Here is a 12,321-nt window from a genome sequence, read left to right on the forward strand (position 1 = left end):
TGAGCCGTGAAAGAAACAGATGAGAGCCAAATCACCACTTTGAATTGTGTTTCATTGTTTTCATTCTTCAAACAGGTCCTGCTGATTTGTCATTCATAAAAAGAACAAGATCAAGGATTGCTAAATCAAAGCAGGCTGGCAGAGGGATTTTGCTTGTTATTGAATTTGATGATACAAAGTCACCGACCTGTTGGTATTTGGAGACAGGATATAGAAGCTTGGTGTCCAGTTTGGCGTTGTATTGGGCCAGGGACTCATGGCGGTAGTGATTGATGAGCTCCACTACAGTCAGGAAGGTAAGAGGCTCAGAGAAGCCATACTTCCCGTCTCGGTGGTAAATCTTTATAAGCTTGTTGTTTCCCCCTTTCCTGCAGGGGGAGACAGGAGCCATATGAGAAATAAAGAAAATAACAGGACATATGGCTGCACATGTTAAATGAATATCAATTTCTTTAGTTCTACATTAACTACTCAATTGATTCAAACGTGGTTACTATTGGTGTGGGAGACAGTAGTGTTGCTTTACCTGAGGGTGAGAGTGTACTCGCCCTCCAGCTTACTAGAGGCATCTCGCACCAGGAAGGTGCCATCTGGAGTGTCGCGCAGCTTTTCATTCACCTCCTCTCTGCAAATAACAGGACATGCAGTGTTTACTTTGTGATCAGCTGCATCCTAACAACAAAATAATAAAATCCTCTCCACGATCCTAAACAGGTAAAATAATTGGGTGATATATATATATATATATATATATATATATACATACATACACAGTAGATTTTCATTCAACACGATAATGTCCTCACATGATAACAGAAAGATACTCAATTAAGCAACACCTGCTATACATTTTGAACTCTATCAGTGTTTCCACTATAATTGTACAACAAAACCCATGTCAGGCCAGAAAAAATGCCAAAATAACGCCAAATATCCATTCCAATGTTTACCCTAATTATATTCATCATGCAACGGCACCGCTGAGTGTCTGTGGTTAGTTCACGTCTGTAATAACAGCAGGACAGTTGGGTGTTTGTTATACAAACTGTTGAAATCAGGTGGAGATTAGATAGACGCATATTTATATAGGTGCGTCTCTTCAGCTTTTTTGGACGATGACATAATATATTGTAGTTTTTTAAGCTATATTGTCAGGAGGGGAATTTCAATATCGCCCACCCCTACTGGTATCAATGATGTTTTTTGTCCAATACGTTAAAGAATTGCAAACTTAGTATTAACGCCGATCAAATTCAACATTAACAGTCATCTATTTTTATAATTTACCTGGAGATTTCTCCCCAGTACCACTCAGCTTCGTTCAGCAGGCTGTTTGTGTCTGTCATGGCTGATGGCACCAGTTTTGAGTTGACTGGCTTCGCTGGAAGAACTGGAAACAAACACACACATGAACACACAAAGATCTCTATTAAAAGCGGTTTATACTAATGGATCCCAACAGTCACTTCACATATTAATTCCCTGGAAACTGCTAAAAATGTACCTACATGTATAATATAGCTTTGAAGAATTATTTTTCAAGTGTAAGAAAAATACCTTGTATTGTATTAAAGCTAGCATAATCAACATTTTACTGCATATAAATAAAAAAAGGTCTTTGTGCTGTCGTATATCAAACATAGTTCTGCACAGTTTAAGTACCTGGAGGAGTGAGGTCTTGCTCCGTAATTCTCTCTATCAGCAGCCTCTCCACCACAAGGGCGGGGAACTCCTCATCCCCTGACAACCTGTAAATCAATCAATCAATCAATAGAAGGTTTAAAAATACATATTTGAGACTCCCATTTTGACACAGCTGATCGATTCAAACTCTAGATTTTCTTATTTGCTTCAGTAGCCTAATGCTTCACAGAACTGACAAATCCAAGACTGCAATAATTTAATGTCACACACTATTACATTTGTTTCTGTACAAAATATCAATTAACCACAACTTGCCAGGGGGTGGAGGGGCCTTTCCGTATCAACAACGGTCCGAAGATCTTTCCCAGAGTGTGTGTGTCCAGGCCATTGCTGACCTGCGCCTGGGTGACCTTGGCCAGGTGTGTGAGGAGGTACTGCAGGGTGAGACGGTGATGGAGAGGGACGGAGGTGGAGCTCTCGAGGACCAGGCTTACCTCTCTGTCATGGCTTCCAGCGACTGCACCATCTGAAAAAGGTATTCAAATAACTATGAAGATGATCTATGACAATTTTATCAGGTTTTACTACATTCTGACCCCTACTTTTATCTTCATCAAGTCATTTTAAAGTAGTTAATATGTCAATGCCTGTTTCTGTAAATAGGTCTAGTATATAACCAAATTTAAATCACTGAGTCCTTTGTGCAGAGGAGAATCAGCTGAAGAATTTCTAGCATACGAACTCACCCTCTCCCGACTCTATTCTCTCAACACTGACATTTAACCGACCTCGATCAGCTGCATATAAGGGTCAATTTGAGCCTCGTGTATTTTTTTTAACTTAAATTGCATAATGAAGCAATGGAGGGTGGCTTTCTAACTACTACACATAGCACACAAAACAGCACATAGCTATTAGCTATGCCGCGCAAAATCTAATTTTTGTCTATACAGCTAAAACCTTTGCTAATGGTCCATTTACAAACCATACAAAGAAGACAACACCCTTTCCTAATTAGAAAAATGGGTGTTTAGTGTCGACTTGAAGCAATTCCCCATGAAATGAGACCTACCTGCTGACTGCTGTAGGACCTGCTGCTGCAGTGTGACGGCAGTTTGAAGGTGAGCGTAGACACAGGCAGGGATGACAGGCGATGGGAGGTCTCTCAGGTAGCTCAGGACACACTCTGACAGGTATCCCACATCTTCCTGACACATCTCACTCTCTGGAGCCCAGAAGACACAAACAAAGAAATTTAGGGACAGAGAAACCTGGACCTGTTGTGGGTTGAATTCTCTCCCAATTTATATGAGGTAGGTGAGATGTACTCTGCCCTATAAAGTGCAGTAACTATGAAATAACATGATTTCTGCACAGCTTGGGGCCTGAACGTATGATGGTAAGGATTGATTTGGATAAAAAATGATTCAATGGCAAGTTAGAAAACCAATGCCAAATATTTGTTGGGACAGTAAACAAACTTGAAAGCCTTTTTTTTTTGCTTAAATGTTTTCGTAGTTACTGCACTTAGGCTTTGTAGGGCAGTGCTATACATGGCCAACTCTAGAAGGATACTTTCAATGATGTCAAATATGGATCGTAAACTTATAAAAAAAAAATGAAGAGCATTGCTGAAAACAGCATGCATGCTAAGAACACATCCCATTATCCATTTAAACTTATGCAACATATAGCTTAAACAATACTGGATTTGTGTGGATGATACTAAGATAGATACTTGAGAGTTTAAACAATACGATAAAAGATTATTTAACAATCTTTATACAGACCCTTAGATTTTTTTAATTAATAATTCTAGAGTTCAGTGATCTTAAACTGCAATATTATCCGACATATACACCAATTTGATACATCTGCAATAAAATAATAAAAGGTGATACATTTGTCTGGTCCTAAAGCAATGTGAACACAAATACAGTTTAATACACACACTGAAAAAGAAGATTTAAAAAGTATACATCTTTGACGTAGACTAACTCACCTGAGCTCAGGCTGTACACTTGGCTGTCTGATCCTGAGGAAATGTTTGTCCTGTACAATATCTTGCAGTCCAAACCTAAGAAAGACAAAAAGAGCATTTGAATAAAAGGTTCGCACAACTGAGCTAACAAAAAGTACATACAACAGAACACATTTAAGTGGAGCGAAGTAGAAAAGAGAAGGGGGATTCAAAAGTAGCAACAGTACTACTTAATAGTACAAATATTCATAAAAATGAAATGCACATGCAGCCAGAAGCTCACTCTTATGTAGGGATGACTCTTTATGAGGGCCTGACTTGGACAAGATAATCTACTGTGATGTAAAAGACACACAAAGCAGAGATTTTATGACCAAACTGACAATGTAATTTCATAGAAGCAACTTTGACGTGACAGAGCACATGGCCAGATATTTTGTTTGGAAATACTCTTGTTGACATTCCAGTCTCACATTGAACAACAGAGAGGAGGTGATCAATCAACTGGGGGAGAGCTGGTCCTTCATTTGTTTTCGCACAAGAAATATTTACAAGAGCAGAGCCGAAGCGTGTTTGTTCTTCTCTTGGTGGAAAATGTGTGATTAATTTAGCAACACTGAATGCCAGACACGGCATAAAAAAAAATGTAAACTGAAACCCTAGAGCATGAAATTCTTTTAAGCAGACTGTTCAGGTTGTATAGGTAAACTATCTTTCCAATATAATGATAAAGTAAACTCAAGGAAAATGGGTTTAAAATGTTTTTTTTTAGTGTTGTGGTCAAGAAGAAACATTTCAGCATACTAACATACCAGTCTAAACCGTGTCACATAAAATATTTCACACATCCAGTGAAAATACCCCAGAAGAAATCATTTTAACTGGCTGAATGACTACATTTCTCTTTCGGGTCCCAACTTTAAAAAAAAACAACATTTAGGAACACTTGGTCTAGACAGCTCGCATCTAGTAGGCAATTCCTTGAGACTAGCCAGTCTCTCAGGTAGTTGTGAAAACCACACCATGCAGTCACAGGGTGTGTAGTAATTCCATATTAGTGCGACATTATATTATTTACATGCAGAGACAGACATTCTGCCTCGTAGTGGATCAATATTGAAATATTTTCCATGTCAAGGATTTTGACGTATCTCTCACATCTAAACTGTTTCTGTAATCTACTCTCTTTACCTTGTCCGCTTCAAGGCATAATACTTTGACCTGGATTCACTTATCACTGCACTTCATTAAAAGGCTAGAGCTTTGCCCCAATTCTTTAGTACAAACTAATTCTAATCAGGTTTAGAGTATGTAGTGTGTGTACACTGGAAAAGTGATGTTTTATTAAATATACTTGAAAACGTCAGTGTTTTTAGTTTGCTGTTGATGTACACAATTGTAACATAATAAAATGCACAAAGGATTTGGAAAAACTACACACCAGTGTAAACTATTTTAATAAATTATGGTGAGACAGCTACAGAAAGATCTTGGACATCAGAAAAATTATTTTATGGAATTACACTTTGCTTTCTCTTTGTGATCATTAGCAGTGTCGTTCTAAAGTGGGGACATGTATTACTAGAGATGCACCGATCCAGCTGCGATATTGACTAATTAGCTGGATCGGATATTGGATGAATGAGGCAGATCCAGCAAGTTAATTAAGCCCTTTACATGGAGGTGTTATTTATTTCTTTTTGCTGATAATGTACACTTTGTTATTTGTTAATAAATAATATTAAGTACACTTCTGTGTTAATTTGTTACATTTTTTTAACAAGGCTGAATGTTTATTTCAAGCCTGATGCCTTCACTCACTTGGAAAGGTATACGGTTTATTCATTCAACAGTAGGATCGGTATCGGATATCGGCCGATACGCTCAGCTCAGGTATCGGTATAGGATTGGATCAGAAAAAACTGGATTGGTGCATCTCTATGTATAGTTTCTCTATAAAATGGCATAGCTTGTTGATATTTTTGCAAAACCAGAATACTATAAAGATGAATTACATAGACACAGGTAGCTGCAAGTGTTCCCAATAGTGTAGAGCTGAAACGATAAGTCAATTAATCGACATCAATCCACAGAAAATTAATCAGCGACTATTTTGCTAATCGATTCACCGTGTGTGAGAGAGAGAGAGAGAGAGAGAGAGAGAGAGAGAGAGAGAGAGAGAGAGAGAGAAAAAACCCACTCAAAATTGTGAATGGAGTCCCACTGAGCCCTATTTGTTAATAACACGGTGTGAATCAAACCCACTGTGCAGGACTCTCGGTGAGATCTGTTCTGATTTAAATCACATTAAACTTCAATGTAGGCAATCTTTATCAAGTCACCGACCAGCTGAGGAGGTACTGTGAGTGCGCATGAACTTGTGCGTGCAGAGCTACATCTTTGTGACTGCCTGACTATCCATATGTCTATACGTCTACACTTGCTACACAAATGCTGGCATGAGAGCAAGAGGCAAATGGCGGCAGGGAGACAGTCGCACAAAGACGGAAAGACGGGGAGAAGAGACAGACAACAGATAAATATGTTGGCCGATTGACATGGATATACCTCTCTTCTCTATGGCTTGAATCAGACTGACGAGGGCAGGGGGAGCCGTCTCTGGCGGTTTGAACTGCTCGCTCAGGTCCGGCACAGAAACAGCTGAAACAACAACACAAATCACTGTTACACTTCTGGCACAAAGCCTATGAAAGACCAAGGGGGTGCTGCAGCACTGACAAGGGCACAGTTAACTAGGAGCAGTTGGAGATATAGAGCGTGCATAATGTTGTGAGCTTATATAAAACCTTTGAGGAACACAATAAAATATGATGAGGTGGATTTTAGTATCCATTTCGCAAGAAGCACACCTGTTTTGCAAAAAAGCCCAGCAGCAGTCTTCTGAGTAGTTGCATTGGATCAGAAAGTATTAAGAAAAACATAAAAAACTTCCAACACAGAATATTTTAGTAAATGTACAAAAGAATGAAAAGAGGCTTCATGCACAGGAGTGAAAATGAAAAAAGAGAGAAAAACAGACTGCTGATGGCGAGCAAAAACTTTATCTACTCCCCATAGACCAAATCAAACCTCTTTTCAGTCTGAGAGACTGAGAAAAGGAGAAAGCAAGAGGGAAAAAAAGAGAGATCCCATTTCCCTCCCTCCCTCTCTTTTTTCCCTTTCTTCTCTCGCCTCTCGCTTTCTCTCCTCCCCTCCGCTCCGTCCTGCTCGGTGTTTCGCCTTAGCTCTTTGCGTGAGTGAAGCACAATAAAGGATTTAATCAAAACTCCTGAACAAGCAAAAGCCCTGTGGCAGTGTGCCAGGCCCTGCCCGGCCGGGACAGGCAGGCAGGCAGCGCCTCCTATTCGGCCCCAGAGCAGGGCTGTGAGCTGGGGGTTGAGAGGGAGAGGGGAGGTATGAGTGAGGGGTGGGGGTAACGTTTGGAGTAGGGAGGGCCTGGCCTGGCCGGGGCTTGGCAGTCGGCTCCTGTTCCTGGCACGGCTCGGCTAAACCGCTGCTGATTATTAATTTGGGGAGTTCAGACAAGAAACACAGCGTCAGCACATTCCGTTCCCCTCGCTCTCTGGTTCTTGTTCTCAGTTTCTCTGAATGTCCCTCTCCCCCTCTCTGTCTCTTGTATTCTTGCTCTTGCTGGACTTTCTTGTTGTTGCTCCTTCTGTTTATTTTTCTCCCTTTTACTAAAGTTTTAATTCAATCTCCCTTTTTTTTTCATTGGTCTTTCTGCCCCCCTCTCTCTCTAGATCTCTCTGCCAGTTAAACATGGAAACTTTGCCTGGCAGCGTCTCCAGCTCTCTAGCAAGCACACAGACAGACCTCTGCCTCTTCTTTATCCCTGTTGGCCATTTTGGCAGGCAGGGCCCTTCCCCCCTCTTCTTTCATCATGGTGTCTCTCTTCAGTTTTGCGGTAAAGTTTTTACATACATGTTTGCACAGACTTACAAACCCCAAAAATATAAACAAATCAAATTTAAAAAAAAAAAAATGATGTCCTTTGTCATTCCAAAACAACTCTAATCTGGCTCCCTATCCGCAGGACAACATGGTGTAGTCTATTACAAAACCATTATATGACTGTTTACATACTGTATGTGCTCCTGGTTAAAACAAGGTAATGTAGGAAACGGGATGCACACAGCAGTTTCTTCTGCTTTCAGTCTCCTCCCTGCTGTGTTATTTTTTAGACCAAAAACGTTAAAACAACTGCCCCTGTTAGTGGGGGGTACAAGAAGATGAAATATAATCCAGGTAGCCAAGTTTGAGTAATAAATCCATATGTTTTAAGGCTTTTCAGAAACCACAACACAAAAACTAACCAGCTCAAATGTATACAAAGTAAAAAAAACAACAAAAAAACCAACCTTTTTTTCGGAGCAAGCAGCAACATCTGTGACTTGAAAATTAAGCTGATGTGCCAAAAACTGCAGTTCCTTGAACGGCCACTTGAGGCTGGCTCCAAAAGGGAGTCTCTTCCCATAGACCTCCATGTAAATGCCCAGCTTTTCAGCAGAAATAAACATGTTAAAAGCCCGGTAAAAAAAAGTTTTTGGTCCCGCTTATTTATCATTCATGTGAACTGTACACCAGGTGCTTTTTTTTACACAACTCACACGTGTAAATTATAGTAAGACTTAAAATTCTACACAATTAAGGGCTTGGCCACTTTAAGAGGCAGATGGTGATCAAACACTGAAGGCTTCATTTGCCTCACCTCCAGCGGCTGGATCCACCAATATTAAACATTATTATTATTCTACTATTTTGATAGTTGATTAATCGCTTTGGGTCATTTTTTAAAGATGAAAAATTATCTGATTCCAGTTTCTCAAATGTGAATATTTTCAGGTTTCTTTACTACTCTGACAGTAAAACTGAATATCTTTGAATTGTGGACAAAACAAGATATTTGGGGACGTCATCTTGGGCTTTGGGAAACATTTTTTAACATTTTATGCACAAAAAAACTAATCAATTCATCGAGCCCGCCAGACAACCCTGTATTTTTTTCTGCGGCCCTTCGTATCTGCAACCTTGTGTGAAATGGATGATGTTACTGTGTCTTTTACGCAGTACTAATCTAATTCTGAACGCAAGAGTTTTTGCAGCTCTATAAAATCACACATTTCCCTTCTCTCCGGACAGACAAGACTCATATTTACACTTCTACTAGAAGTCTCCGTCAGGTAAACATAAACATTTAAACATCCACCCAAGCTGTCGTTTTCCTTGTGAAATCTCCACAAACCACAGTACAGATTTTTGCTTGTTTTTGCATTTCCATGTATCATAAAATGCTTTGACGTACAACTGTGAAAAACACTTTGGGCCTGTTCTTTCATTCTTCATATTGTTTAATTCCATGCTTTCCTTTAATTAAAACGTTGTTTGTGAACACTGCCTAAGTAAGACTGGATTGTCATAATAACTAATGCACCAAATGCAAATGCTATTGCTTTAGAATGCAGAACGTATTAATTATTCAGTACAAGAGAGCAGAAGCCAATCTTCATGGAGCGCTTATGCAGTTGGGTTTAGGCAGGAAGCAGGCAATAAAATGTGGAAATCAAATAAAACAAGGAAATAAGCACAAATATAGGCTATAAAACCACAAAATGAATGCGCTCCAACAGTTTAAGAGGAGGAAGAAAACATTGGTTTCCATATTCGCCACACGAGGAAGGAACTTTGTCAATCCTACATGCAAACAAGCATGAACACTTTATTTCACTGTGTATTTCTCTTCATTCAAAACTTTGAATTTCGTGTAAAGAAGGAGTTGTTTTCCTGCCAAAAGCAGCTGAAGCCCTGCAGTCTTCTCAGAGTTTTGGAAAGGTATGGAAAAGGAGTGAAAGGCACAGAGAGAGAAAGAGAGAGAAAGAGCGAGAGAGCGAGAGAGCGCGAGAGAGAGAGAGAGAGAGAGAGAGAGAGAGAGAGAGAGAGAGAGAGAGAGAGAGAGAGAGAGAGAGAGATACAGCAACTTGTTAGTCCATTAGAACCACTTCCTTGGCAGCCTGCACACTGGGAGACAGGCTTATGACTTGACATGCCCTGAGACGTAGCCAATGGGAGAAACAGATGAGATGGAGAAAGAGTGATAAAGAGAAAAAAGCATGACAGAGAGTGCACTCTGGTGCATTTGAGGCCTTATTAAGTCTAGTTTATGCATGCATTCATTGTAAGAGATTTCTTCAGGCTAGATCTCATGACTGTGTTTGCAGTTTTTCTTCGGAGGCGCTTTGAAGTCCACCGAGTCATCCAAAAGGATCTGTTTTAGTGAAAAAAAACCTATGAAGTCATGTGTGATGTGCTGCATCTACACATGTTGCAAGTCTGATGATCGGGTGGACGTTGCACATCCTGTCTTTGTGTGTTTGCACCGACTTGCTCGCCCAATTCATGGCAAGCAGCGGACAAGCAAAATAGACTGGATAAAGCAAAGTTATGTGAAGCAAAATGTTTGCTCTGTATCTTCTGCATCAGTATGGTTATGTAATACGTAGCTGGCTCTGCTGCATTCTCCCTCTCAGAGGTCTGTGTCAGAAACTGAAGAGATACTGCATGAAGTCATTCATGGGATTTCACTGCTTGGATTAAACTTCTGGAATTTCCTCACCTTAAGTGCCACACTCCCAGCACTTTGGATTTGTGCTGATTTTTTTGTGAATGTCTGAATGTGCAGTACTGATAATAGAGTATGCACATTTTAGGCTATTGGTAATAAAAAAAAATTAAGCCACAAAAGCTACAAGCTACCACAGAATAATATTTACTGTGCTATTACCAAAGTGATCGTGATCAAAGGTACATTTGAAAAATATGTATTAACTGAAATGTGTCAACGTCCACTGAAATTTCTTCTATTCATTTATCTGCATTATTTCCCCAGATGTAACCGACTTCCAAAGGTTACGCTGTCATCCAAATGCACTTATTTAAGGCTAAATGGAAAAGAAACAGCTTTATCAACAAATGAGGATAATTTTTGCCAAAATATTTTAAAACTATGTCAGCTACTCAAAGCATGCGTTCCTCGTGTACTGTGTCGTGGTGACAAGGCCAGTTGGTGTCTGGCTCACGGATGGTGTGTAACAGCGTGTATGCTGCTGGTCAGGTTTCACTGCTACATGTCCTCGCTGCATCCCAACTATGTAGACAGCCAATGTATTATGACCCGACACACCGTCCATTCCTCTGTCACAACATGCTTCAAAGCTACACGTGGACGAGCGAGGCCCTGCAACCATGTCAGACACAGGTGATCCCTACACAGGCACTACTGAGGAGAAATATCAACGCAGAGCAGGCTGATTGAGATCTGTTTCATGCAATGTGACTAAACGTGTTTTATGTCTGTAAAGCAATTTGAACTTTTGTATTAAAAATGTCCTATATTCAATATTCACACATGCTCACGTTTTTTATAAAGAAAAAAGGTTGAGATTTTTGATATTGTGCTGTGCTACATCTAACTTTTCTATCTGGATCTTTTTTCAGTCACTTTTTGTACTTACAAACAAGTGCCCTTGAGGAGATACAGTAAAAGTGTGTGCGCTGATGTCCCAAAGGTTTTTCACCTCACCTCTGATTGAAAAGCAGCAATCACTTCTGCCTTTGGACAAAGTCGGTCTATACTTTGTACAAACTAGTTTGCACCCTACCTCAAATACACCAATGAAAAGTTTTGAGCTCTTTGAAGCAGGCACGTGAATATAATGTTTAGTTGGAGATGGCCCTCAGAAGAAAAGCACAGACCATGCCTTTGCTGTATTATTTGGTTCCTCATCTATCTTGCATCATTGACATTATTGCCATGAAAAAAATAACTATAGGCAAATCTGAATGCTTTCCCGGTTTTATGTTTTTCAGAATCAAACAGGAATCAGGATTTTATTTCACTCCTGCCACAGTAAGGAACTGTGCAAATTTACTCTGCATCTGGTTTGCTAAGCCATTAATCGTTTAGTAAGACAACTTTATGCCTAAATGAGTTCTTGTTTACTGTTCTGAAACTAAAGAAATGCTCCAGAAAATAAAAATTTCTATAGCTCTGCAATGTGTAGAATTCTAAATGTACTAAACTCAAGGAGAATAATACAACAGTCAGAAGGGAAACCAAATACAGCTGGTTCCTATATTTGCAGTTGGATAGGGCGGCCTTGGCTACATAGCTTTCCCATTCACTTTCTCTACTGTCTCAGCCAATGCCCCCCCCCCCTCCACGGGTTCTTTGAAAGTGTTTTCCTGGTAAGGCGCAGGGAGCGGAGAGTAAGTGGAGGCCTCTCCTTTCTGAGAACTGGCCCTGCTAACATGGTTTATAGCTGCCCAGAGACAGTATCAGACATGTATGTGAATCAGGGAGGGAGGCTGCAAAAAGGAGGGAGGACGAGAGAAAAGGGGGAGAGAGGGAAGGAGGGAGGGAGGGAGAGAGAGGGGGAGTGCATAGGGAGGAGTTTGCAAACATGCCAAGCCATGGTTCACTTCAGCAGGCAGTTAAAGTGAGGCCAGGGAGAGGAGAGAGAGAAAGGAGGGCCAGAGAGAAGAAAAAAAAACTCTCTCCTTTGTAGAATTATTTCTGCTGCAAGTTGAGAAAAACGTTTTGCCTACGTTTCTGGGAAACAAAACTGATTTTTACTCACAAGTTGTCTCAAAAAACATGTATTGATAACTCCAAGTTGTAC

General features: G+C 40.2%; 1 protein-coding gene across 1 annotated transcript in view; it reads right to left on the minus strand.

Moving 5' to 3' along the window:
* Positions 1-12,321, minus strand: part of pik3r2 (phosphoinositide-3-kinase, regulatory subunit 2 (beta)) — a 36,061-nt gene that overhangs the window by 11,498 nt on the left and 12,242 nt on the right. Inside the window, exons 3-10 of the mRNA XM_083928530.1 lie at positions 6,194-6,286; positions 3,647-3,721; positions 2,717-2,869; positions 1,960-2,170; positions 1,663-1,748; positions 1,288-1,390; positions 527-625; positions 188-368 (exon numbers count right to left, since the gene is read on the minus strand). Of these exons, the coding sequence (XP_083784656.1) occupies positions 188-368; positions 527-625; positions 1,288-1,390; positions 1,663-1,748; positions 1,960-2,170; positions 2,717-2,869; positions 3,647-3,721; positions 6,194-6,286 (1,001 nt within the window). The remainder of the gene's footprint in view (positions 1-187; positions 369-526; positions 626-1,287; positions 1,391-1,662; positions 1,749-1,959; positions 2,171-2,716; positions 2,870-3,646; positions 3,722-6,193; positions 6,287-12,321) is intronic.

The sequence above is a fragment of the Echiichthys vipera genome, assembly GCF_963691815.1.
Source record: "Echiichthys vipera genome assembly, chromosome: 15".
NCBI lineage: Eukaryota > Metazoa > Chordata > Actinopteri > Perciformes > Trachinidae > Echiichthys > Echiichthys vipera.